Genomic DNA, 27,974 nt, shown 5'->3' with positions numbered 1-27,974 from the left:
TGAACCAAACCCGTTTAAACCGGTAACCCTAAAACTACCGGTGAGTTCTCGCAAGGCGGGCTAATCGGCGTTGTCCGTCTCTCTCGATGATGGATGCGCGCCTCGATTCTCCGGACCGGAACTTGCGGTACCTGAAGTCGGCATTCCTGGCCGTGGAGCCCGCCGACTCCTTGATCTCTCTAGCCAGGTTACTCCTTTTCTCCTATTAAAGAAATTTACAAATTGCACAGCTCTCCACACAAACGTTGAATGAGATGCAATCTATGTAATTATATTGATTATGTGTTGGTATCGTCGTTAATATTTCCAAGTATTTGGCATTAAAAACAGCGTACTAAGTGATTTGTCTTTCTTCTTTATGTTAATAGACAAGCTGGTGGAGGATCTATTACACCACAAGTCCAAGATTTTGTTTTGAAGCACTGTATTGGCAACATTGTAAGTCCCTCTGCTTGTTTCTTCTATCAGATTCTTAGTAGCAGCACTAGAGGTTAGTACTGGTGATGTGTTTAAAATCCTATGTATATTATATGTTAGATGCATATAGCCACATAATTTACGTATCCTAAATAGTTGATAAGCTAATTTAATGCTTATGTAAGTTTGTTGTGCCCATGGACTTGGGCACATGTCATTTCATGTTGTGCCAATGAGTGAACTACCGGCACTGATATGGGGAGTATTTTGGTACACCCAAATGCTGACTCATGCCTATAACGTTGACTCATGACAACCATGTTGATATTGTGCGGATAATGTGCTGAACTGGCACATGCTAGTTGGCACAGGTCCTAGACACTCCATGCCGACCATGTTAGTTAGCACATATCGTGTTGATGGCTAATCGGCACTCCTTGTGCCATTGGTATGACAATCCTTGGATGTGCTTTTGTTTTTGCATTGAAGATGCAATATGTATACTAAAGCTGTTGATATTACAACCTTAGTTTCAACGCCACAAAAAGAAGAAGAAGATTAAGCCTACCATCTATTCTATGTTGTGCTGCCTATGTCAGAAGTTCACAAGCTGTTTACTGTCATGTCATGGAGCCCAGTAGAATCTAATGATTGTGTAAATCATTTATAGTGGATATACCAGGCTTCCTTTTCCTGATAAACTTACTCATTTAACATCTTCTGTTTGCAAAAAGTCTAAAAGTGAATTTGTGCTACTGATCCTCATCTATAACTAAAATCTTATATATGTCCTTATCAATAATCATCACTGATTTTGTCCTATCGATTTGCTGCCTAAACTTGTGCTGCATCATCATCTGGAGCAGCTAAACGAAGGATGGCTGTGCCAACCTCCGATTGGCACTAGGACAAGCATGGATGGCCTTGCCATGGCATGGCCCGTGCCGACCATCGTCTACAAGAAAGAGAGAGAGAGAGAGAAATATGAAGGAGACTAGCGGTGCTTTACTCTTCAACCTCGTCGTTGCTGCTCGCCGCCGTCATTTGCTTGCCGGAGATGAAGGCATTGTTGCACCCCATGTGAGGATGCCCTGGGCTTGGGGCTAGGGCATCCCCGTGTGGGATGCAACAACGTGACGACGCCTTCATTGACGGAGCTCTCCGGCACGATGGGCGACGACGGCAGCGAGGTTTGCGGCGACGTAAGTTCAACGGTGAGCAGATCGCCGCTATGTGCCGATCGACTTGACCATCGTTGAGGACAAGTGATATCTATTGTGTTTCCTTACTCTTTTATCAACCATAACAGGGGAATAGTAAACTCAAATATCATATGAGTTATGAGCTTCTAACTTAAAAAGTTTCTATGAGACTTCTTATCCAGTCATAATGGAATACAATAGATTTTTCATGGATTGCGTTTCATCAAGAAGACTTTCAGGATATGTGTTTGATCCCTAATTGCTAGGTACTATATTAGTGGCACTACTTAAACTACCAGAGTGACATGGGTTGATTGCTGGCATATTCTGCAAACTGTATTCTACTATTTTATATTTCTATTTGTTTATTGCCAACAAGACCTTGACTTGGAAACCTTAACACTTACTCTCAGTTAGATGCAAATCTTATTCTTTTAGTCTGTTTGATGCAGTCCCTTTTGTGTACCTATTATCTTTGTTGAGCTTGTTTTAGTCCATATTGATTAATGTGAGGTCATCATCTAGTATCTGCATCTCTTATACAGGTGGAAGAAGGCACTCCATCGAACAGAACATATATTAGGAATATTCTAAAAAAGATCATAGTTGCTGCTGAATCATCCTCTGATGCTGTGGTGGAGGGTTTGTATGAGGAATTTGGTCATTATTTGACTGTACATACGGTAAATGGATAGGTTGCCTTCTATTATAGTGCCCCACTCTTGTTTCATGTTCTAGTAGAAGATAGAAACTAGAAAGTGTAATTTTACATAATCAGGCATTCAACTATACAGCTGTTGTTGTTTCAAAGTAACATTCATTGTCAGGAAAATTACACTAACAACCCGTGAACTATAGCATTGCCATGAAATTTTAAATTAGCAACTACTGCGCATTAGACCATTTTCGATTTTTTATTTTTGAGCACTATAGCTGTAACCAAAAGAAGTTCAGTGGTTATAAGTGAAGGTTTTATAGTTCATCAGGTGTTAATATAATTTTTCAGTTTTCCCTTCATTTACCATTGGAAGTTTTCAAAGTGATCCTCTTCTTTTTAGGTGTTATCACTTAGTAAAATTCATTTTCCACATGCCACATATCATATGCCAGTAAATTTTGCTGGTGCAAATTGAAGAGAAACTGCCATATATTATGTAGCAATTTCTTAGATTAGTGTGACAGGCATGTCAATCGACACTGGTATCCATACATCGTGCTAATGCCATATGGGCATTGAACATGGGAGCAAGAATGGCCATGCTGGTCATTATGCCGATGTAGAATTCGTTTTTTAAATTTTTTCTATTTTCATTAATTATCATCAAATCAATTTTAGGTATCTTCTTAACAAACATGATATGATATGTGGAATTCATATTGTTAAAACTCTTTTTTATTTTCATTAATCATCATCAATTAACTACTAGTCAAGTTAGATCTTCACAATCAGTTACTAGTCGAGTTAGATCATCTTCACGATCAATTGATCCTTTAGAAGGCTTAGATAAATTGATGATGATGAGACTAGAGATAATAATGATGATAGACTCAGTCTGATAGCAGTGATGATGGAAATGAGACATGAATCCCTACGACACAACCTTCTTAGAGAGGTGTTATTTTTACAGAGGAGAAAGACTTTATACATGCCATCTAAAATCAAGACCATAGTGCCCGACCTAGACAACCATGAGGCAGAATTTATTTGAGACAGAAGAAAAGAAAGTGACAATCTCAAGCTCAATATGATTACAACGAGACGAGAGAAGAAGTTAAGTTTGTAGGTAGCAGGATATCAGGAGAGGTGCGCCCAGAGGATGATATAAATTTATCATCATTACCATGAAGCATGGACACAGACACAGGACACGAACATGACACGACGATACGACAAATCTTAAAAGCACAGGGCACGGCTAGGATACGATAATAAATAAATTAATGAATATTATATACATGTAAAATTACAAATTATCGACCTATAATTAAAAATACATAAAATGCACTCTATTCATGCAACAAATAATAAGTGCACAAATCGACAAAAATATCATAATATCACAAAATATCAAAATATATAAAAATTTATAATAACTAACAAATAAGTTAGTGACGAAATATTCAAGTTCTATGGTTCCATCACAAAATACAATAAAGAGTTCAATAGGTAATAGTTTATCACAACAAAAAACATTCATCTTTCATTCTTCAGTCGGTGCCTCCTTGTTCTCATTCCCTTCATCTGTAAATATTACAATCTCCAAATTTGGCTCATCAAGAGAGAGATTGACAACTTCTAATATTTTCTCACCATCAAAATTATTAAAGCCATCTCCCGTTATGTTCCACATCTTGGTTTTCCCTTCTAAGTATTCTTTAGATTTTTTTGATAGAAGGCGAAGATTATTATGTATAAATACTAAATCTTCAGCTCATTGTGGATGTATCTTGTTTCTTTTCATTGACTAAATGAATGAGCATGTGCTCTAATTTCTCTTACAAAACGAATATGAGCAAGGTTGCCTAATTAACCGAGTGCTAAAATTTGAAGAATAAATACAATGACGCCATGATTAACCCACCACATCTTTGGATCAAAAGAATTTCTTTCTTCACTAGATGTATTTTCTAGCACATGTAGAGAAATTAGTATAAGCCGCATGTATAATTTTTCTGATGCGGACATCACTGATAGGACGCGATGGCGTGTGTATCAGCGCAGGAGGTGCCGACAGTTGATGATCCCTCCTATAGGGATCTGGTTCTGATTTTTATTTATTTAGGGTGTCTTTTGCTTATTTCCTATGTAGGGTGTTTTTTGCTTAATTCCATTGTAGGTCTATATATAGACCCGTTATATTTCCTTTGGAACTTAATGAAAGTTTATATGATTTATTCTCTAAAGGATTTTGGTGTGAAACCATTTTTTTTAGGGTGGAGGTGTGAAACCCCATTACTTCCTTTCTTATTTCCCTATTTCATCTTTCTCCACCACGTTTTGCATCATTTTGGTATTAGAGCGAAGGATCCTAGTTTATGGACGCCCCTCCTCCCGGGTTCTACGCCGCTCCACATTTGTTCTTCGCACGACTAATCGCTCCACGAACACCGGAACGTCAAGAAATCCGGCGTACAACGAGCAAAGAAATTACCGTCGACGAGGAACAACAAGATTCTGTTGTCATAGAGGAATCACTACCGCGTAAGATTCCAAGTCCTTCAAAAAATTGATTGTTGTTGCATTATCTAGTGATCTACTGTTCCATCGTTATTTTTATTTGTTTTTAGATTGAAAAAAGAAGAAGAAGAAACAGCACGTCTCTTTTGCTGTAAAAAAAAAAAAAAATTAGTGTTTCAAATTTTCGAAAATTTCATTTTTGCTTTTAATTTTATTAAATCCCAACCAATTCCTTCTTCCCCTAAACCTCCTACCAAATTTCCTATTTCTTCTCTAACATCCCAACAAATCCTATCTATCCTAATTTTCATCCCTCCAATATTTCCAATTTTCAAATTCCCTCCCTAACTTAAAACCAACCCAACCCCATTAAACCTATCAAACCTAAACCCAAAACCCATTAGCCCAAAACCCAAACTTTATTAGACTAAACCCACAACCCATTAATCATTCCCACCCAACCCATTAATCATTTTCTCCCAACCCGTTACCCAACTTCATCCCTAACCTCCCCCTCACCTCACACCAAAATCCTAACCTTTCCTGTCGCCATTTTCTTTGCCCTAACGCCGCCCGAGTCAAGACAGCCCCGACGGCGCCACCTGACGCCGCCCCGGTTCGGCCCCGCCCGACGACGCCGCCCCGGCGCTGCCCCAACGCCACCCCGATTTAGCGCAGCTCCGACGACGCCATCCGACGCCGTCGCTCCACCCGACGACGCTGCCCCGACTCTGCCTCGCCCCGACGACGCCACCCGACGCCATCACTCCACCCGACAAAGCCATTCCTTTAACGCCTGCAACCATCACAGACGACGTCGCCGCCGACGCCCGCGCCGTGATCTCCCGTGCCTCGTTCCCTGCCGTAGCTAACGACGACCACCACTGTCTCGGACTTTGCCGCCGACGTCGCCGATATTGCTGCTGACCACTCCCTGGTGCTGACGGAGAAGGACATGAACAATGACACATTGTGAGGGGAGGAAGAAGAAGGGTGAAGACAAATTAATTAATTTCAATTTCTTTTTTTTTCCTCAGATGATCAGGTACGTGCTCTTTTCAATGTATTAAATATTTTTGGGTCATTCTTTTCTAGTATCATCTCTAAACTGTTATCAATTCCTGCTGTCCACATATAGTGAGGGAGAGACTACATAGAAATCTTATATGCTTTAGTCCTGATATTAAGAGATGAACTGTGCCAAATAGAATATTAGTATTATGTTAATTTTTGGAAATAAATTTAAAGGGTTTGGCATTTATTAAATGTGACTTTTGTTTAAAAACCATTAAGTCTTGACATTAAGGAATTTTATGCTAAATTTAGTGAAAAGCTGAATGAAACTAGACAACAATATACCACTTACGATAATGAATTTTATGCTGTGGTTCAATCCCTTCGCCACTGGAGGCATTATTTGCTTCCTCAAGAATTCGTAATCTTCTCTGACCATGACTCTCTTCGCTACCTTAATTCCCAGAAGAAACTTAATGCTAGACACGGTAGGTGGGTCGAATTTCTCCAGGACTATACGTACACCTTGCGACACAAGTCCGGAGCAGACAACAAAGCGGCTGATGCACTGAGTCGTCGCATGATTCTTCTTTCAAGGATGAACGCAGAAGTAATAGGATTTGATAAAATCAAAACTGAATATGAATCATGTCCGGATTTTCATGAAGTTTACAATTTATTAAGCAATTGAGAGACTCAAGAATAGATGGTTTCATCTTGCAGGATGGCTATCTATTTAAGTCCCGAAGGTTATGCATTCCTAGCACCTCGTTAAGGGAATTTTTAATTTGGGAATTGCATGCTGGGGGTTTAGCAGGATATTTTGGGCATGGAAAAACTATCGAAGCTACGGAACATCGATTTTTCTGGCCAAGCTTAAAGAAAGATGTTATGAGACTTGTTAGTTGATGTCATGCATGTCAACTTGCTAAGCAGCGAAAGCAAAATACAGGATTGTACACGCCTTTACCGGTTCCTACTTGCCCTTGGCAAGATGTTAGTATGGACTTCGTGCTTGGACTTCCAAAGACTACCCGAAAGCATGATTCCGTTCTTGTGGTAGTGGATCGATTTTCTAAGATGGCCCACTTTATACCCTGTTCCCGAACTTTTGACGCCTCTCGAGTTACTAAAATATATTTTGACGAAATCGTTAAGTTGCACGGGCTACCAAAAACTATTGTATCAGACAGGGATGTAAAATTCACTAGTTATTTTTGGAAAACCCTATGTCATAAGATGGGAACTAAGCTTCAGTATTCAACTGCTTTCCACCCACAAACTGACGGGCAAACTGAAGTAGTCAATAGGAGCTTAGGTAACCTATTGAGAACTCTTGTCGGCGAGAATCTAAGAGACTGGGATCAAAAACTGCCAATTGCTGAATTTGCATACAATAATTCTGTTAATAGATCCATAGGTCTGAGTCCAACTGAGGTAGTATATGGTTATAAACCTAGACAACCTATAGATCTCATTCCTATGTCCCATTATCATAGGTTGTCTGAGTCTGCATCTGCATTTGCATCACATATTCATGACTTGCATAAAGAAATCAGTAACAGAATTGCTCAAAGTAATACTAATTATAAAATTCGAGCTGATCTAAGAAGGAGATTCAAAGAATTTAATGTTGGAGACTTTGTGATGGTTCGGATACGTCCGGAACGGTTTCCACCCGGAACTGTCAAAAAGTTGCATGCACGAAGTGCCGGACCTTTTAAAATTCTCAAGAAAATTAATGATAATGCTTATGTTCTAAATCTCCCTAGTGATTTTGGCATCAGTTCTACTTTTAATATTGAGGATCTAGTAGCTTATAAAGGTCCAGATTTTACTCCAGATAACCCACTAGATACTGAGCCTACCTATGAGCCTGTTTATGAGAGACCCTCTTTACCTCCACTTTCCAATATTCCACCTAACACAGCAGACGAAATTGATAAAATTTTAGATGATGAAATTATTTCAACTAGAGAAGGTGGATCCCAACGGTATCTAGTATCCAACTAAACCCCCAGCATGCAATTCCCAAATTAAAAATTCTCTTGACGAGGTGCTAGGAATGCATAACCTTCGGGACTTAAATAAATAGCCATCCTGCAAGATGAAACCATCTATTTCTTGAGTCTCTCAATTGCTTAATAAATTGTAAACTTCATGAAAATTCGGACATGATTCATATTAAGTTTTAATTTTATCAAATCCTATTACTTCTGCGTTCATCCTTGAAAGAAGAATCATGCGACGACTCAGTGCATCAGCCGCTTTGTTGTCTGCTCCGGACTTGTGTCGCAAGGTGTACGTATAGTCCTGGAGAAATTCGACTCACCTACCGTGTCTAGCATTAAGCTTCTTCTGGGAATTAAGGTAGCGAAGAGCTTCATGGTCAGAGAAGATTACAAATTCTTGAGGAAGCAAATAATGCCTCCAGTGGCGAAGAGATTGAACCACAGCATAAAATTCATTATCGTAAGTGGTATATCGTTGTCTAGTTTCATTCAGCTTTTCACTAAAGTAGGCAATCGGATGGCCCTCTTGGCTCAGAATTCCCCCTATACGAACTCCAGAAGCGTCACAAGTGACCTCAAAAACTTTAGTAAAATCGGGGAGTCGCATGACAGGGGCTTCCACTATTTTCTTTTTGATATCAGTGAAAGCTTTAGTAGCACTTGCTGACCACTTAAATTCACCTTTCTTGAGGCATTCTGTTATTGGAGCCATAATGGTACTAAATCCTTTGATGAACCGATGATAGAAGGTAGCGAGTCCATGAAAACTTCTCACGTCTCTTATGGTACGGGGTTCAGGCCACTCTTTAATAGCTTTGACCTTATCAGGGTCAGCAGACACTCCTTCAGATGAGATAATGAAACCTAAGAAAACAACTTTGTTTGTCAGAAACGTACATTTCTTAGGGTTTGCATACAGTTGCTCTCTCCTCAAGACAGCGCATACTTGACGAAGATGATCTATATGTTGCTCCCGAGATCGACTATAGATAAGGATATCATCAAAGTATACGACTAAAAATTGTCCCATAAAAGGTCGTAATATTTGAGTCATCACTCTCATAAAAGTACTCGGAGCATTAGTCAAGCCAAAAGGCATAACTGTCCATTCATATAACCCATCTTTTGTTTTAAACACAGTCTTCCATTCATCGCCAGGGCATATACGAATTTGGTGATAGCCACTTTTTAAATCTATCTTTGAAAAGATCATGGCCCCTGCCATCATGTCCAGCATGTCATCCAAACGAGGAATGGGAAAACGGTATTTTACCGTTATTCGATTAATAGCGCGGCTGTCGACGCACATACGCCATGTTCCATCTTTCTTTGGCGTTAACAATGCGGGAACTGCGCAAGGGCTTAGGCTTTCCTTCGGAAAGCCTTTTCTCAATAACTCGTCAACTTGTCGGTTTAGTTCAGCGTGTTCAGTTGGGTTAAGTCTGTAATGAGGCAAGTTAGGAAGAGATGCCCCCGAGACGAAATCAATAGCATGTTGAATATCTCTCATTGGTGGCAATTCATCCGGGAGATCATCTGGAAAGACATCCGAGAATTCCTCAATCAGAGCATTGGCTTCAAAATGAATCGATTCACTAGGCTCATTCAGAATTTCTCGAGCAGCAAGAATCAGAATAGGAATTCCTTTACTCATCTCACGTTCAATGCCTCTCGCACTAATCAAGTTGACTTTATTATCGGAGTGGATGGGATCAGACTTCTTTTCCATCTTGCCACCTCTAGGCTGCAATGGAAGAATCTTGATTTTCTTACCCTCGTGTTTAAACATGCAGATATTTGAACGGCCATAAATATGCACGTCATTATCAAATAGCCAAGGCTTTCCAAGGATAATTTGACCCACATCCATGGTCAATACATCGCACCAGATTTTATCCTTATAAGTCGTGAATTCAATTGGAACCAAATAGCGCTCTTTTATTTCCAGCATGGTTGAATTAATCCACGAAACCTTGTAAGGATTAGGATGGGAAACCGCTCTCAGATTTAGTTTTGAAATAATGGTGGAGGACACGGCATTTATACAGCTGCCACTATCCACAATTACTTTACAATTTTTACCTCCAATATTCGTGAATGTGTGGAAAATGGAGTTGCGCCTCCAATCATCATTGACTTTAGGTTGAGAGAGGGCACATCTAACAACATGTAACCTTATGGAGTCTATGTGCCTCAGGCATCCTAGGGTATTTTTTTCCTCTTCATCTTCAAAATCTCCTTCTTCACCGTCAACATGGTGAACATATCCATCAAATTCTTGCTCGAAGTCTTTTTCGAAGGGTTCCTCAATTAAACTTATTTTATACGGGCTCGCACAATTTGCAGCAACATGTCCATAGCTTTGACACTTATAGCATTTGACCCGAGGATCAATCTTAGAAAAGTCTTTCTCAATGTTTTTACCTTTGTCGTTTTGTCAAAGATCAGGTGGCGCATATCCCAAACCGAGCCGGCTAGTCAACACCGGTTTGGATTGTGAAGGGCTAGGGGTAGATCAATTAAAAGATTGGCTAGTAGATTTGGCTTGATGAGGACCTGTGGAGGATTTATGAATTTGAGGTTTTGTTTCATAATTTCTTGGGATGTGGTTAGGTCTAGACTCCTCTAAGTCTTGAACTAAGCTGTAGGCCCTTTCCAAAGTATCAACATTACGAGCAAAAAGTTCACTTCTCAATTCTTCACGTAGGCCAGCCCTAAATCTGGACAAGATTTGCATAGGGGTTTCTGATTCGATCACGCTACACCGAACAAGCAATTCATCAAAGGCCGCAACGTAATCCTTAGCGGACTTACTCCCTTGGGTAAGTCGGTTCCATCTGTCTAGAAGCTTAAGGTAATAGGAAGGTGAGAGGTATTTACGTTTTAGTTCATTTTTCATGTCAACCCAAATTTCAATTGGAAGCTCACCCCTAATCTCACGAAGAGTCTCAATGTTGGTCCAGTATTGATTTGCTTTCCCAGTCAATTTTATGGCAGCAAACCTGACTTTACGGATTTCCGACATATCATACCATTTAAAGTAACGGTCCATGTCTTTGATCCAGTCTAAGAAGTGTTACGGATCTAGACGACCATCAAACATCGGAGCATCAATTTTAATGCTTCGAAGGTACCGTTCATCAGGATCTCGCTCATTCCCTTAAAAATGTTGACGAGATAAAGGAGTGGGAGATTCACCACGTTCAAGGTCAGGGCGGTGATCATTTTGAAGAGCGGTGTGCTCACGGGGTCTTTCTACCCTATATAGTCGTTCATCGGTTACCCGTTGATACCCAAGCAAAGTATCTTGAGTATCTCTGACTTGTTGAGCTAAGGTACCTAGTTGTCCCATAATGTCGTCGAGCTTTTTACTAAGTTCGGGATCCATAGTGCTACTGCTGGACTCATTAGAATCACTGAGGAGATAAGCCTTACCTCTACGTGTTGGCATACACTAATATGCAATGAATGAGTTATGTATTGCTTTATATATTTTATTTTTATATATATATCCTTTTTTTTATTTTTTTATTTTTTTTATCTTTTTAATTTTATGTTTGCTAATTTAAATAAAATTAAATAATGTTCTAACCTAATGGAATGCAGACGTCTCCTATATTTAATCCAAATACAAATGTCTTAATCTAAATGATATGAGATGATATGCTATGCAATCAAGAAAATCTTAAAAATGAATACTTAATTGAATTTAGATTTTCTGTTCAGGGGATTCAAAGACTAATGTCAAGACTTAATGGTTTTTAAACAAAAGTCACATTTAATAAATGCCAAACCCTTTAAATTTCTTTCCAAAAATTAACATAATACTAATATTCTATTTGGCACAGTTCATCCCTTAATATCAGGACTAAAACATATAAGGTTTCTATGTAGTCTCTCCCTCACTATATGTGGACAGCAGGAATTGATAACAGTTTAGAGATGATACTAGAAAAAAATGACCCAAAAATATTTAATACATTGTAGGAAAAAAAAAGGAATTGAAATTAATTAATTTGTCTTCACCCTTTTCTTCCTCCCCTCATAATGTGTCACTGTTCATGTCCTTCTCCGTCAGCACCAGGGAGGGAGTGGTCAGCAACAGTGTCGGCGGCGTCGTCGGGGCGAGGCAGAGCCGGGGCGGCGTTGCCGTCGGTTAGGATTTTGGTGTGAGGTGAGGGGGAGGTTAGGGATGAAGTTGGGTAACGGGTTGGGAGAAAATAATTAATGGGTTGTGGGTTTAGTCTAATAGAGTTTGGGTTTGATGGGTTTAATGGGGTTGGGTTGGTTTTAAGTTAGGGAGGGAATTTGAAAATTGGAAATATTGGAGGGATGAAGATTAGGATAGATAGGATTTGTTGGGATGTTAGAGAAGAAATAGGAATGTTGGTAGGAGGTTTAGGGGAAGATGGAATTGGTTAGGATTTAATAAAATTAAAAGCAAAAATAAAATTTTCGAAAATTTGAAACACTGATTTTTTTTTTCAATCTAAAAACAAATAAAAATAACGATGGAAACTAGATAATGCAACAACAATCAATTTTTTGAAGGACTTGGAATCTTACGCGGTAGTGATTCCTCTATGACAACAGATTCTTGTTGTTCCTCGTCGACGGTAATTTCTTTGCTCGTTGTACGCCGGATTTCTTGACGTTCCGGTGTTCGTGGAGCGATTGGTCGTGCGAAAAACAAATGTGGAGCAGCGTAGAACCCGGGAGGAGGGGCGTCCATAAACTAGGATTCTTCGCTCTGATACCAAAAATGATGCAAAACGTAGTGGAGCAAAATGAAACAGAGAAAGAAGAAGGGAAGGAATGGGGTTTCCCACCTCCACCCTAAGAAAAGGTTTCACACCAAAATCCTCGAGAGAACAAATCACATAAACTTTCATTAAGTCCTAAAGGAAATATAACGGGTCTATATATAGACCTACAATGGAATTAAGCAAAAAAACACCCTATATAGGAAATAAACAAAAGACACCCTAAATAAATAAAAATTAGAACCAAATCTCTATAGGAGGGATCATCAACTGTCGGCGTTTCCTGCGCTGGTACACACGCCATCGCGTCCTATCAGTGATGTCCGCATCATTAACGGAACATGATTGTCAAATTAGTATAGAATAGATGGTCATATACTCATACGAAAAATAGATGATAAGACATTTAAAAAAAGATTAGTCACCTTGGAATCTTTCTTGGATTTTAAAGAATGTGCTAAACAGTGGAGTGGTGTATTATTTTTGTCCCACCTATTAATTAGGATCTTATACACCACTAAACAAAATGGGGATTTCTTGCTTTTGATCTTCTATTCATGCTTATAAATGATTGTCTTAATCTGTTCTATCATTGTATCTCACATCTCATATATCAGATGAAAAAACAAAATGGAGACTCCTCTCTTTCTATCTTCTATTCATGTCTATAAATGATTGTCTTAACCTATTCTATCATTATATCCTACATCTCATATATCAAATGCAAACAAAGTGTATCAGTATTTATAAGCCTTAACGTTTTATAAATAGGATCTATGAAAGTAAGTATACAATCAATTTTATCCCACCAAAAATTATCAAGACTTTTTTTCTACAATAAATTGTGTCTTGCCCAAATCATCATCTCTGTAAGAATTCCATCTATTACTGATTGCCATTAATTGAATGTTTTGTTAGATTGTCCTGAATCTCTTCAATATTATAATTATTAAGGCAAAATGAGTATTTATAATAACAAGCATCTTTAAGTTCACATATTCATTAAAGATGGCCAACCTCATTGAATGTTGCATAATAAAATTCTTGATGTACATTACATTTTATGCCACTACTAAAATCTGGCTATACTCATCAAAAGTAATTTCATTCGTCTCAGTATTCTTCACTGCACATATATTTTTTAAGATAAGATTAAGTGTATGAACTACACATGGAGTTCAAAAAATATTTGAAAATTGACTCTCAAGTATCATCCCTAATGTCTTACAAACAAGAGCATTGTCATTTATCATTTGAACTATGTTTTGAGGCACTACTTCTTCAATGACTTTACTAATCAAAGAAGAAATATGTTCTTGTACTCTTTTTCATCGTTAACAGCTTTCAAAAACATAGAGCCACTCTCAGTTACAGCCAAAAAATTTATGAGAGGCATCTTCTATACATCATTCCATCTATCACATAAAATACTAAGCCTTTTTGTTCCCCATGCATTCTTGATAGCAAGGTTCCCAGTATCGGGATCGGGATCGGTATCGGTCGTCTAGAAAAACGATACGTATTGGCCGTATCGGCCGTTCGTATCGGATCGGACTATTTTTTAATTATATAAAATTCTAAATATTATTTAAAAATACAGAAAAATTTAGAAAAAATGACAAAAAATAAGAAAACAAAAATTACTCACATATGAAGTCTAAAAACTTAAAAAAATGTATTAACTTACTCAAAATTTAAAACTTTGTTGAATACCGAGCTGGTTCTCGTAAATTTCTATAGTTTTCATCATCATAATCACCATAAGTTTGTAAATATTGATGTCTGGGACCTGATGCTCCAAAAAGTGATTCCATCATACTAGTCATATTGTATGGATCTTGTTGTGTGACTTGCGTTTGAGAAGGATAATAACCAGCATTTGGATCTTGTGCCTGAGAATACTGAGGATATTGAGGATAATAACTAACATATGGATCTTGTGATGGCTCCAAACAATAAATACTCGATGTACCATAATCATAGGAACCAAAATGCATCTCATGACGACGTCGCTGATATGTATATATATCCTCAGTTTCTCTGTCAAGTGAGTAGCAAATCTAGTGACGCCGGGTCTGATGATCTCCCTACCACCAGTCATCGGCCTGAGTAAATTAAGAACCCAACCATGGTTATATATAAAATTTGTTAACCTTTGACCTTCACATATGACCATGTCAATTTCAGGCTCTTTTGCAATATCCTCTAACATCAGATCAATACAATGTGCAGCACATGGCGTCCAATATAAATGAGGTCTTTTAATCATCAAGAAATTTTCAAAGAGCCTTTATAATTTGCCCCATTATCGCAACCACTTTGACTACTCTTTTTTTCACCGATTTCTTGTACCACCTCATCCATCAACCGACAAATATAATAATCGCATTTTTGAAATGAGCAAGAGCATCCACACGTACTTCAAAAATATTGTCCCCATGCCAGAGTACACTAAGAAATTAATTATATTTCTTCTCGTTTTGTGTACTCCACCCATCACACATCGTTGTACAACCAAATTCATCCCAATACCGTTTAAATGTCTCAATATAAGTATGAAGTTCATCTACCTCTCGAGTCAAGATATTTAGTAGCAATATCATTTGAACTAGGAGGGGGAACACTGTGCCCTACCGATTGTATAGTATCCACCATAGTGTGATAGTAAGGGCTATCAGCTACATTGAAAGGAATATGGTTGTAGAAGAAAAATTTAGAGATAGCTTTACCAATGTGTTTCTTTGCATTTTTAATTCCTTTGAGAGCTGTCTTGATTGAAGTCTGTGTACGACCCTTTTTTTTTGAAGATATGTATCCATTGGTCCAATATTTTCACTCTGCTGTAACACCAAGAGTCCTATGGGTAGAACTGCTGCCCCTATATTCTCTCTCTCATCGTATATTAACTGATCTAGATCTCTGAAAGTTACCACCAGTGCTTCTTCTCATCTCTTCCTCTTCTCTATGCATATTTCTGCTCTCTTTCATTGCCCTCCTCATTTATCTGTCCTCCTCATCCTCCTCACTTTGCTCACTGCTATCATCATCAATGTGTACATGATTATGCATCAATTCTTCACGAATTATTGACTCTCTTTGTTGTGCAGATTGTTTATCCTTCTTTTTGTCAATTAAATAAGCCAACATCTGCTTCCTCAATTATTGATGTCCCCCGGGTCGGATCTGACCCGTTCCCACCCGTTTCGGTCGGGATCGGCCGAAACCGCAGCCGTTTCGGCTGGGATGCCGATCCCGATCTGTTTCGGTCGATCTCACTCAGGATCGGCCGAAACTGGGAACCTTGCTTGATAGATTCTAATAATAGCTAAACATTTGTTTTTCCTAGGAGAGTTGTTCTCATTATATTATATCCAGGAGGTAAATAACTTAAAAGTGAATTATTTGCTGCAAATAAAAATACCTTAACATAATAAGTTTCCTTGCTAAATGAAAAGACAATCCTATTAAGTAGAATATCTTTGCAATCTCATAGTGCAATTGGTTACGGACATTAGGGTTAAATGGCTTTTCAATAGTTGCCATTGTTTTTCTTTTCTTTGGCTCTCCCTCTCTTGATGTTTCTGCCATATTAAATCTTAAATATGCAAAAGAACTACTAGATGATGAAGCTTGAACATCTTTTGGCAAAGGAACTTGCTTAGACATTACATTTTTTATTCTCAACCCAGCCTCCTCCACAACTCTTTTTATTTTCATCATGTGTTGATCATTCACTTTTGGACAAGTCTTAATTCCATGTCCAGTTAGTCTCCTCAAATGTGCTTTTGCCCTATAGTACGATTCCTTTTAAATTTGCTGACATAAATTGCATTGGATTAAATTGCATTCGCTTTCTCCCAATTTTTATAACTTAGTTACATATTTTTACAATAGAATACTATCATCCACATTATTGGAACTTCCAATAGGTTCACTAGATTCTTAACTTTGATTCTTTATTAATTTTTTCTTTCATTGCAATCACTATAACATTAAAAATAAAACAACTAACAAAATAAGTGTTACTTCACTAATTGCAATTACTGTTTAAATAAAAATTAAATTAAATTAATGTCACGATCATGTCAACTACTGTTTAAATAAATAAACTGCATCGTTTAAATAATTGAATTGCACTAAATTATGTCAATCACTAATTCACAGTGTTTAAATCACTAAATAAAATTATTTATAATTTAAATTTTACTCACTACTGTACTGTAGTGCTGTATAAAAAAAAACAAACCCACCAACTAAGCAAAATAAAAATCCAGCTACTCACTTCTTCTCAACTCAGCCAGAGAGAAAGAGATTGAGAGAGAGAGAGAGAGAAAGAGATCTCAGTGAGAGTGCGTAACATTGACAATGGAGATGAGCTCGTCGTTGGGATAGGAGGAGATTGTCATCGGAAGAGGAAGAGCTTGTCATCGAGGGAGGAGGAGCTCGTCGGGAGCATTATCGAGGGAGAAGAAGCTCATCAACGAGAGAGTCATCAAGCAAGGAGGAGATCTGAGGTAGGTTGTGATTTGCATTTTCCTGGTTTTAGGGTTTGAGTTGAGGCTTTTAGTTTAACAAATTATTGGGTTTGAGGAAGGAAAAAATTCGTAAACTCAAACCTGTTAACTTGAGATGTGTCTGACAGCATGTCCTTGGTGTGTCCACGGTATGCCCATTTTTTTTAATTATTGGATACTCTGCAGCGTATCCAGCACATGTTAGTGGCATGTCGGCAGGGTGTCCGTGTCCCCGGCATGTTCGACACAGCCACGACATCCATTTTGCCATGTTCATGCTTTGGAGTTATAATCACATCCAGTAGAACTTATGGTGTGCCTATGCCGGTGCTGGTGCTAGTTGTTTCCGTGCATGTTCACTATCCATACCATATTATAGGAGAATTGCAAAATTTATATTTGTATAAAGACTGTGAGACGTTACAACAAGTAATACTACTAGTAGATAAGTTTTAAAAATTATCGACAATTTAATACAACATCTTATGTTATTCTTGTGCTGACAAATAAAGTTTTTGATCCTCGTCATTCTATATTCAATTAGATATTAATTTTAATTATTAAACTATTATCAATTAATATTATATGTTGAAATGTTATTATGTGTTCAATTATATTATTAAATCTTCAATCATATCATGGAGCCTTCAATCATATTATGGAGTGTTTAATCATTAGTATTAGTTTTAATGAATGTATTTAATCATATATGTGTTGAATAATATTTACTCTGAAGCACGAATAGGTTGCCAACACATGTCGGATATGCCATCGAGTATCTAATAATTAACAAAAAACGGACATGTGACGAACACGTGGCAAGTAAACAAGTTTGGGTTTATGGTTAAACTAAAACCCTCAAAACTCAAATTCTAAAAAAGAAGAAAAAACCCAAATTGCAACCTACCTTAGATCTCTTTCTTGCTCAATGACTCTCCTTCGACGACGCTCCTGACGAGCTCCTCCTCCCTCGACAACAAGCTCCTCTCCCGACGACTAGCTCTTTTGCTGACGTCGACGCTTTGCACTCTCGTTGAGGTATCTCTCTCTCCCTCTCCTGCTTCCAATGCAAATACTATTAGCAAATTCATAAAAAAATTATACTATAAGATAAAAGCGTATTTGATGAGACTAACTAGACTTACCAAAAGATGTCCTAGCTTTATCATCTAGTAGTTCTTTTGCATATTCAGAATTTGATATGGCAGGAACATCAAGAGAGGGAGAGCTAAAGAAAAGAAAAGCAATGACAACTTTTAAAAAAGTATTTAACTACAGTGCCCGTAACCAATCGCACTATGAGATTGCAAAGATGTTCTACTTAGCAATATTGCCTTTTTATTTAGCAAGGAACTTTTATTATGTTAGGGCCTTTTGATTTGCAGCAAACAATTCACTTTTAAGTTATTTGCCTCCTTGATATAATATATTGAGAATTACTCTCCTCCAATAAGAAAGAGCAAATATTCAGCAATTGCTAGAATTTATTAAGAGTATATGGGGAGCAAAAAAGACTTAATATTGTATGTGATGGATGGAGTGATGCACAGACAAGGCCTCTCATAAACTTTCTGGCTATAACTGAGAGCGATTTTATATTCTTGAAGGCTGTTAATTATGAAGGAGAGTTTAAAGACAAATTTTTTATTTCTACTTTGATTAATAGAGCCATTAAAAAAGTAGGGCCTCAAAATATAGTTCAAGTGATAACTGACAATGCTCATATTTGCAAGGCAGTAAGGATGATACTTGAGGGTCAATTTCTAAATATTTTTTGAACTCCATGTGTAGTTTATACTTTTAACTTTATCTTGAAAAATATATGCATAGTGAAAAATACTGAGGTGAATAAAATTGCTTTTGATAAATATAACTAGATTTCAGTAGTGGCAGAAGATGTGATGTGCATCAAAAATTTTATTATGCAACATTCAATGAGGTTGGTCATTTTAAATGAATTTGTGAACTTGAAGATTTTTACTATTGTAGATACTTGTTTTGCCTTAATAATTATAATGTTGAAAAGATCAGGACAATCTAACAAGACATTTAGTCAATGGCAATCAGTGATAGTAGAGTTCTTACAGAAATAATAATTTGGGCAATACACAATTTGTTATTGAAAAAAATTCTTGATGATTTTTGGTGGGATAAAATTGACTATATACTTGCTTTCACAGAGCCTGTTTATAAAATGTTGAGATTTGTAGATACCGACTCACCTTATTTGCATTTGATGTATGAAATGTAGGATACAGTGATAAAATAAGTTAAAATAATCATTTATAGGCATAAATAAAAGATGGAAAGTGAGGAGTCTCTCTTTTGTTTTTGCATCTAATATATGAGATGTAGGATACAATGATAGAATATATTAAAACAATTATTTATAGGTATGAATAAAAGATGAAAAGCGAGGAGTCCCTCCTTTGTTTAGTGGTGTATAAGATCTTAATTGATAGGTGGGGCAAAAGTAATACACCACTCCACTGTTTAGCACATTTTTAAAATCCAAGGTGACTATCATCTTTTTTTAATGTCTTATCATCCATTTTTCATATGACTATCTATTTTTTTTTACTAATTTGACAATTATGTTCCATCAATTATCTTAATAGGTATTATAACTCAATGGATTTAAGAGGACTCAAATCATGTTGCATCGCATATGGACTTAGAAATTTCCTACATGAGGAACAAATGTTTAAGGAGATTATTTACCAATGCGAAGGAGAGAAGAATTATATATGCGGCCTATACTAATTATTTTATTGAAGAAAAAATTCTTTTGATTCGAAGATATGGTAGGTTAATCATGACGCCTGCGTATTTATCCTTCAAAATTTAGCGCTTCGGTTAATTGGACATCCTTGCTTATCTTTGTGTTGTGAGAAGAATTGGAGCACATACTCATTCATTCGTTTAATGAAAAAAAAAATAAGATAACTCCACAACGAGCTGAAAATTTAATATGCATTAGTAATCTTTGCCTTTTATCAAGAAAGTTTAAAGAATACTTAGAAGAGGAAATCCAGATGTGGGATATAGAGGGGATGGCTTTAATTATTTTGATGGTGTAGGAATATTATAAGCTGCCAATTTTTCTCTTGATGAGTCAGATTTGGAGACTGTGATATTTACAAATAAAGAGAATGAGAATGAGAAGGCACCGATCGGAAAATGAAAGATGAACTATGGAACTCTTTGTTGTATTTTATGGTAGAACTGTGAAATTTGAATATTTTGTCACTAACTTATTTGTTATAAACTCTTATATATTTTGTAATGTTATGATATTCTTGTTGCTTTGTACACTTATTGTTTGTTGCATGAGTAAAGTATGCATTTTTATGTAGTTTTAATTATAGGTCGATAATTTATAATTTTACATGTATATATATATATATATATATATTATTTATTAATGTATTCATTATCGTATCCTAGCTGTGTCTGTATCCTAGTTTTTAAGATTTGTTGTATTGCCGTGTCCATATTGTGTCGTGTCTAGTCCGTGCTTAATTGAATACTTATATTTAATTATTCTTTTATCTTTAATAAAATATGGCATTTAAAAAAATAATTTAAAGATAAAACACTATAATGTAGGTTTTAATACATATATTTAAACTAAAATTTAAAGATTGACATACCGAAAACCTTAAAGCATCTTTAAATATTTTAAAATTTTTATTAAAAATATTATAAATGCGTGTCAGTCGCACCACTGGGCGTGCTATGCTGATGGTGGCACGGCACGACATGTGCCACTGATATGACCATCGTTGTATGGGAGTATCCTGATGCTCCCCTATTAGATCTTACGCAGGTTTTATCGACCCTGTCTAGAATTGGCAATATTATTTTTCACAAGGATGTGCCACCCTATGTTGACGATGGTGTAGCACATAGTGCGTCGATGACCAAGCATCATTTTGTGCCATTAGCTAATTGGGAGAGAGAATCTTTTATTGCTTTCATTCTTTGATCACTTCTGCTTCAATCAAAGTGTTACTTTCTCTTACAATACTGTCACCTCTTTGAAGCTTCAATCAAAGTGTAACTTTCTCTTACAATGCCTTGTCTTGATTGAGTAGACTAGAGCTGCCTTTCATTTGACATATTTGTCTAATGAAAAGGAAAGGAAAAATGAAAGCTCAATAGGGTTCAAACTCTGTGCTTATGTCAATAAAAGAGGAACAAAAACAAACTACGACAGAGAACCAATTGTTGTAAATCTTCAACTAAGTACATATAATATAGAAACAACTTGTATCTTTGAGCTAAACCAAGTACAACTCATTTTGAGCTCAGCTTGTTTATCAAGTGAGAAAATTCGCCAAGCCACAAAGGAACTGAGCTTAGCAGGCCAAGAGTTAACGAGCTCTTTTGACACTCTATTGGAGAAGGTCCAAAACAGCCATGCTGCCTGCCATGACCTTTTTTTTAATAGCGATTGTGTGACTGCTGTCACATGTTATAGCAATAATCTTAGTTAAAAAGTAATGCAACCATACACACCCACTTTCTTTTTATTATCAGAGGTCTTTATATATGCATATACATATATGTAATATGTGTCCTTGCTAGAGTCATATTATTCATTCGTCCTATGCAGGAATCTTTTATGTTGTCGCAATTGAATTGGACTATATAATCTTTGTTTATAGATAAAGTAATTTTTTAACCTTTATTAGGAGGAAGGCTTGCTAAAAGAGAGTGGTAGAATCTACAAAGAAATTTCTTTTTATTCTTCTACTTGTAAGTAATGGCATTTTGATTGGTTGTTCACTTAGTCTCAATTTTTTTTTATATTTCATTATTAGTATTAACTTAAGAACTACACTTCCTTTGTCCAAGATGACTCTTGCTCAGGGTCAGCAAACTTTGTTGTTCGGTTGCTGTGTTCTCTCAACATGCTTGAAGGAGATACCGGGTACGATGCTATTTTCTTTTATGATATTTGGCTTGTTGGTTTGTTATATTTCATGAGTAACAAAGATGAGCTCTTTTAAAATTGAATGAGATGTATATCCATATATAGATGTAGGTCTTATGCACATATCATGTACATTCATCGGTTGCTTTTTTCTCTAGTATTTGATGTCTTGTCAAGTAGTGACAATCATCTGTGTGCACAGATATTAGGGATTGTGGTGTCTTATCATGTATATGTTATGGAAGTTACAACTGATTATGTCAAGATGTCATTGATTTGTTACTGCAAATACATAATAGTTTTGTAACTATTAGAGATAGTTTCTTAATGAAGGATGCAAGCATAGTTTGAAATATAAATATGTCTTAGGGTTTTGGTTACATTGTAATCATGTTTAAGGTTACTTTGGGCCTCACAAAAAATGAGATTATGTTGTGGTCAGTGGACACTGTTCATCAGTGCTGTAGATGTAATCGGTCATGCTGCAGCAACCAATACTATTTTGAGTTGTTGGTTGGCTATCTGGATTGATTAGATTATATGGATCAATTGTGATCCTTCATAGACCATGGTCAGTCGTCACTGTTCTTCAGTGCTCTGGAAGTGAACAGTCATGCTGCAGCAACCAACAGTATTTTGAGTCCTTGTTGGTTGGCTATCTGGATTGATTGGATTCTATGGATCAATTTTGATCCTTCATCGGCAGTATTCTTTAACAACTCTTTGCAGATTTTATTTTTCTATTTTATCTTTGCTTCTTGCAGCTATGCATGGAAAATCAGCATTCGGCACAGCAAATGTCTAGCCGAAAATGTTATCATAGTTTCTCATGTCATTTTCTGTTGGTGACCTTATTTCCTACAGTTTTGTTGTGTTATTCAGGTAGAGTAATATCACTTTTAGGTTGTCATTATGATAGTATCCTTTTCTTGGCCTAGTGAAGTATTGGAACATTTTGTTTTCCATAACTGAAATTATGATATGCCACATCAAGCAACTATCAGTATGTATCTCTAGGATGATTGTAGTCTTTATTGTGTAAAGAGTAGTTGGAATTTTAGAAATATATAAAGGAGTCAATTTGGTCTACCCCACAAGGATCAAGAGTAGAGGTATTGCAGATTAAGACAGCATTTGATATGTTTCCACATCACTTCTGTTGCATGGTTCTTTCATGGATAATTGTACGAGTTTGATTCATGCATATTCGACATATAGTATTTTTCTTGAAACACAAAAAGCTCTTCAAGTCAATTTCAGAAGGCAGAGTAATTGTATGCATATTCATGGATTATCATACCTGCAATGAGGCCTCTCCTGTTATTTTATGGAGCAATGCCTTAGTTCTGCTTGGGATAATTTCCTGATTTCCTCAGCTCTGCCCTGCCCCTATTTGGCCCACTTAGAAGTTGTGGATAAGGGAACCGGCTCCTGTAGGCTAGTTAATAACTTAATATCGACCACTAGAAATTCCATGTCACCTACTGATCCTAAAGGGACAGGCTTCATCATCAGATTTCCTAATGGTAGCCTTTGTTGACTGGTGCTAGGGTATCAGGAATAGACAATTTGCTTCTTTCCTGTATGCAGAAGCTTCAGAGATTAGGGTTGCACCAGCAAACGTTTTCAGAAAAGGAATTTCACATCTTTGGATTGAATTGGATTCTCTTCCTATGATCAAGATATGTGAGCTAGGGAACCTTCCTAGCGAATCAAATCCTTGGTAGAAGGCTTCTACTTTTTGCTGACTTCTTTTTGTAATATGAAATCCATGTAAGCATGCTAAGTAGCTGACTGGCTCACTTATCTTGGTCATTCTTTGGTTTTCTGTTGCTCTTAGGAGAGCTCTTTCCAGTGCAGCTCACCTCTCTTTTGGTCTCCGGTGTCTCAGGAGCATTTGCTGAACATGGCAATTGATAAAGACGTCCTTTTTCTTTCAAAAGTATATATATATATATATATATATGCTGGTGTGACAGGTGCTGAAACAGTTGAATCCTTGATTTTCTGACCCTCTCAAACACAGTTTGTTGAATGATAACAAACTCCCTTGAGGTCCCTCTTTCCATGCTTACATATATTTCATCTCTCTCATTTAGTGTACTATTTTTGTATTCAAACTTTTCTTCTTTAGATTTTAGATAAATATTAATAGCATCCATAAATTGTGATCAAGAAACTGTGTCCATACTAAAGTTTATCTTAGATCTGCTTTACTTTGTTTAATAAGTTTTATTTTGAGTACCCAGTAGGCATTTTCTATTCTCCTGTGTATCTGTGATCATCTGCACTTTTTATTGGTGATATTTTCTCAAATCTGGCACTTCATATTTAATTCATAGTTTATCTTATTAGCTCATATGTTGCATACACAGGTGCTCTCTTTGGCCCTCAAGTCTCTTCTTGTCAGAGTTTATTCTTTCTTATCCAAAGATTTTCTTGAATAAATTTTGCTTTGAGGTATGCATAATTGTAATATTCTATTATTCATGATTTATTTTTGAAGGTCCATAGACCGATAATTCCATTAAATCCAATCATCTTTTACAAGTTTGATAAACTAAGGAAAGGGGAGATATTTTAAAGAGACCCTCTACCGACACTACAAGAAAAACAAACATTAAGCCCTAAGGACACACAAGATCCGAAAAGATACACCCAATACATTCAATCACAGCAGACAAGCTACCTTAAGATTTTTTTCGATTTCGAAAGGATCCTGAATATGTGCTATGATTTTAAGAACTGATCATTAAAGTTGTGTCAAAGCACTGTTCTTTCCCCTCCCTTTATGGCTTTCATTTTGTAGGGAAGGTATAAGATGATCAAAGTGGTAGGGCTCTTTAATGCTCTCAAGAGAGTTAAGTGCGCATGATTTATGATGTATTTATTTTACTAGATTTCATGTACGACCAATGACTGTTTCTTCATGTGGAGGCTCAATTAGTCTCTTTTAGATTATTGATAAGGCAGCAAGCTATTTAAGGAAATGCAGATAGGAATCTGTTCTAGGGAAGTATGTCTCTTTGCTTCCTTTTTTCTTTTGTCTTTTTGTACCTAGAGGTAAGAGATATTAAACTTTGTATTATGAATAATTTGTTTTTTAGTTCATTTCTAGCAAACTAAGTTTAGCATTGGATTTTCTTAGTTACTTCCGTTCTTGATAATCTTCATTCTTTCTTTTGGTTGGAAGATGCATTCATTTCCTTATATATACTAATAAATTAGCTGTACTTAATATATCCCTAAGTTTTATTTCATGCTATTCAAAACTTATATTTTTTTGGTGTTGTTTACTGTGACTCTTGCTGTGGTCTTGCAACAAATAGGTCGGATCTGGTGTTGGTTTGGTTGGTGTTTGTCTCAACCAAGTTGGTGCTTCCAAGGTACGATATTACATGCATATATCGGATATTTTTTTCCCTTGTTTCTTACACGTACTTGTTGTATTCTTTCTTTTTTCATATTTTTATGTCTTTATATTTTTATAGAATTCTGATTCATACACATGTTAGATCCATATGAAATGCATTAAAAATGTATTAAATGGTTGTTTATGTAATCTTGTGCACCAATTGACTTCATAATTTTGTAATCCTATTATATATGTGCTTTACATAATGGTTTAGTTATATACTTATATTACATTGTTTCCTGTAGTAATTATTTGAATATCATATATGTTGATCAAGTACTCGATGCAGGTGATTCTTACCGATGGTGACATACAAACTTTAGCTAACATGAAGTCAAATGTGGAACTCAATGGCTTGAGAAATGAAGCTATCTCATCACAAATCTTATGCCGAAGCACGAATAGGGTTAGCCATTTTGTTTCTAATTTCCTTCTAGTGTAGGATTGCATTTTAACAATCAAAAGACAAAATCTAGTTCTACAATGACAAAAGTCAAAGTCAACCAAGAGAACAACTCTATTCATAAGAACAATATATTTTTTGTATTTTTAAGTTTGTGATATTTGGCAATATCTTCTCAACAACATATCTTTTGGTTGAATTTAGAACTGCATTAGATTCATAAATGATGCCCTTTTTATCAAATCATGGGCCTCATGGCCCAAAAGTAGGGGGTTCACCTTATATAACATATTAACATGCTTCAGCAATTTAAAGTTCTATGATTGGTTTTGCTTTAGATTTTCTAGCTATCTTTTAACGTTTATTTGGAAGTCTTCTTTCAAAATTGGTGTAGCTTTAGCGTTATTTCCATTGTTAGACTTGTCAAATTATTTTTATTATCCACAAACAAGATATACAAATCAACAATGAAACTTTGTTATTCCTGATTCATGATCTCAAATGGTTTCTTTCTCTTTCCTTTTCTGTTCCTTTTCTTTTGTCTAAATATTGGTATTTAATCGGCTTCCTAAAAAGTTGATACGATATATCGACCGTTTCGATTTCAATTTTTTTAAATTACTTAAAATTAAAAAAATGATATAGAACATTTGAAAATCCTAAAAAGTTCAAAAAAGATGGCAGGCAAATAAGAAAGTTTAGATTACTCATATAAGATATTAGGAACATAGTATGAAGAGTGAAAAATACTAAGAACAATGTTGAACTCCGGGTGGATCTAATAGATACATGTGCTCGCCCATTGCCATCACCTTTGTGATAGAGTGGCCCTTTATTAATAAATACATGTTGCGCATTGGGTGAATGCAACAGAGGCAAATGGGAAAAGGTGATGAAAGAAAACATAAAAAGGGGAGAGCGAGAGAAATAAAAAAGCAACAAAAATGAAAGGAGAGATAATTTAGTAGCTCACTGGAGACTACTTTACTAGAGCTTCCCTTTGCTGGATCTGCACTGAATTCAGGTTGGATCCACCTTATAATCATACCCACATATAACTGAAATTAAAAGAAAATTAAGATTTTGTGTCTACCATATGGGCTTCCGTATGAGTTGGCACTATTGATATTGGGTCGAGACCATGAAAAACTTGGTTTCGTCCCTCTATTTCGGATTCTTAATGGTCGATACAATACATGTTAGTATCAGTTGATACTTGGAGAATGCTCATAGCCATATTTTATGTGCATTAGATCATACATTTGTAGGCATTTTGAAGTTGCCTGAATTTTTGCCAGGTTGAGTGCAAGTATCTGCCATGGGAGTTTGTATCTGAAAGCGAGCTACAAAGCTACGAGCCTGATATTATGTGAGTCACACATGCTTTCTTCTATGCTCTGTAAGATCCTTTTTATATTTAACTTGCACTCTTTTGCTCGTCTCTCTTTTTGTGTTAATATGGTTTGATTAAATCACTTCGTCATTACCGAAACCCGAACAGTTGTCATCCATGGTTGATAAGCAGTTAAAAGTGAATTGAGCTGGTTTCATCAGTCCTACTTTCGATGTTGGGTATCTTATGCATATTCAATTAAGTTTTCTCAGTCACATATGATTGCCACAGGCAACTTCCACTGCTTCTGAAATTAGTTATATGCTCAGTGTCAAATACTTAATAGCGTTTCTTTGCAGCCTGGGTGCAGATATAATTTATGATCCAGTCTGTGTACCGCATCTCATTCGAGTGCTTTCCGCACTTCTGGGATCTCAGAAGTCTAGCTCAAACGAACCGAAAGCCTCTGACTTCGATGACCTTGGAGTATCTTTTCAGGCTGAAGAAATCAACAAGGATAGGTCAAGGAAAGAGGGAAAGGAATCTCCAAGTTCATACATAGCTACAGTCATCCGAAACTTGGATACATTCAATTACTTCCTCAAACTAGCCAGTGAAGCTAATCTGTCGGTTATCGACATAACAAAAACAATAAATCCTCTAAATTTGCTCCCTTACATGCTCTCATACGATCGATCAAGTGTACATCTTTTACGTGTTTCCTTTCTATGTGACTGATTATTTATTTGACTTCAAATAAAAATCTTGGATTATTTTTTCCCAA

General features: G+C 36.4%; 1 protein-coding gene across 2 annotated transcripts; it reads left to right on the top strand.

Annotated features, from left to right (window-relative positions):
- Positions 1 to 24: 24 nt before the first annotated feature.
- LOC140799076 (uncharacterized) lies at positions 25 to 27,974 on the top strand. 2 transcript variants are annotated; one of them, XM_073153219.1, is made up of 10 exons: positions 25 to 187; positions 369 to 438; positions 2,165 to 2,302; positions 21,798 to 21,861; positions 21,976 to 22,036; positions 24,415 to 24,499; positions 25,369 to 25,425; positions 25,744 to 25,860; positions 27,156 to 27,226; positions 27,550 to 27,974. In XM_073153219.1, exons 1-10 carry the CDS (start codon positions 87 to 89, stop codon positions 27,926 to 27,928), a joined length of 1,143 nt encoding a protein of 380 aa, XP_073009320.1. In that variant the 5' UTR covers positions 25 to 86; the 3' UTR covers positions 27,929 to 27,974. The 2 variants fall into 2 exon arrangements, with proteins under 2 accessions (XP_073009320.1, XP_073009319.1); XM_073153218.1 differs by having other exon boundaries at positions 21,961 to 22,036.

Source organism: Typha latifolia, chromosome 12 (assembly GCF_019914945.1).
Source record: "Typha latifolia isolate L0001 chromosome 12, TyphaL0001v2, whole genome shotgun sequence".
NCBI classification, from domain to species: Eukaryota; Viridiplantae; Streptophyta; class Magnoliopsida; order Poales; family Typhaceae; genus Typha; species Typha latifolia.
This window is presented reverse-complemented; position numbering and strand designations above follow the sequence as displayed.

What these genes read in the sequence shown, in the direction of transcription:
- LOC140799076 (XM_073153218.1), top strand. Translation starts at nt 87, where the DNA reads ATGATGGATGCGCGCCTCGATTCTCCGGACCGGAACTTGCGGTACCTG. An exon ending in AGCACTGTATTGGCAACATT is followed by an intron (nt 439 to 2,164) that starts GTAAGTCCCTCT and finishes TCTCTTATACAG; the next exon opens with GTGGAAGAAGGCACTCCATC. An exon ending in TTCTTTTTATTCTTCTACTT is followed by an intron (nt 21,862 to 21,960) that starts GTAAGTAATGGC and finishes CCTTTGTCCAAG; the next exon opens with ATGACTCTTGCTCAGGGTCA.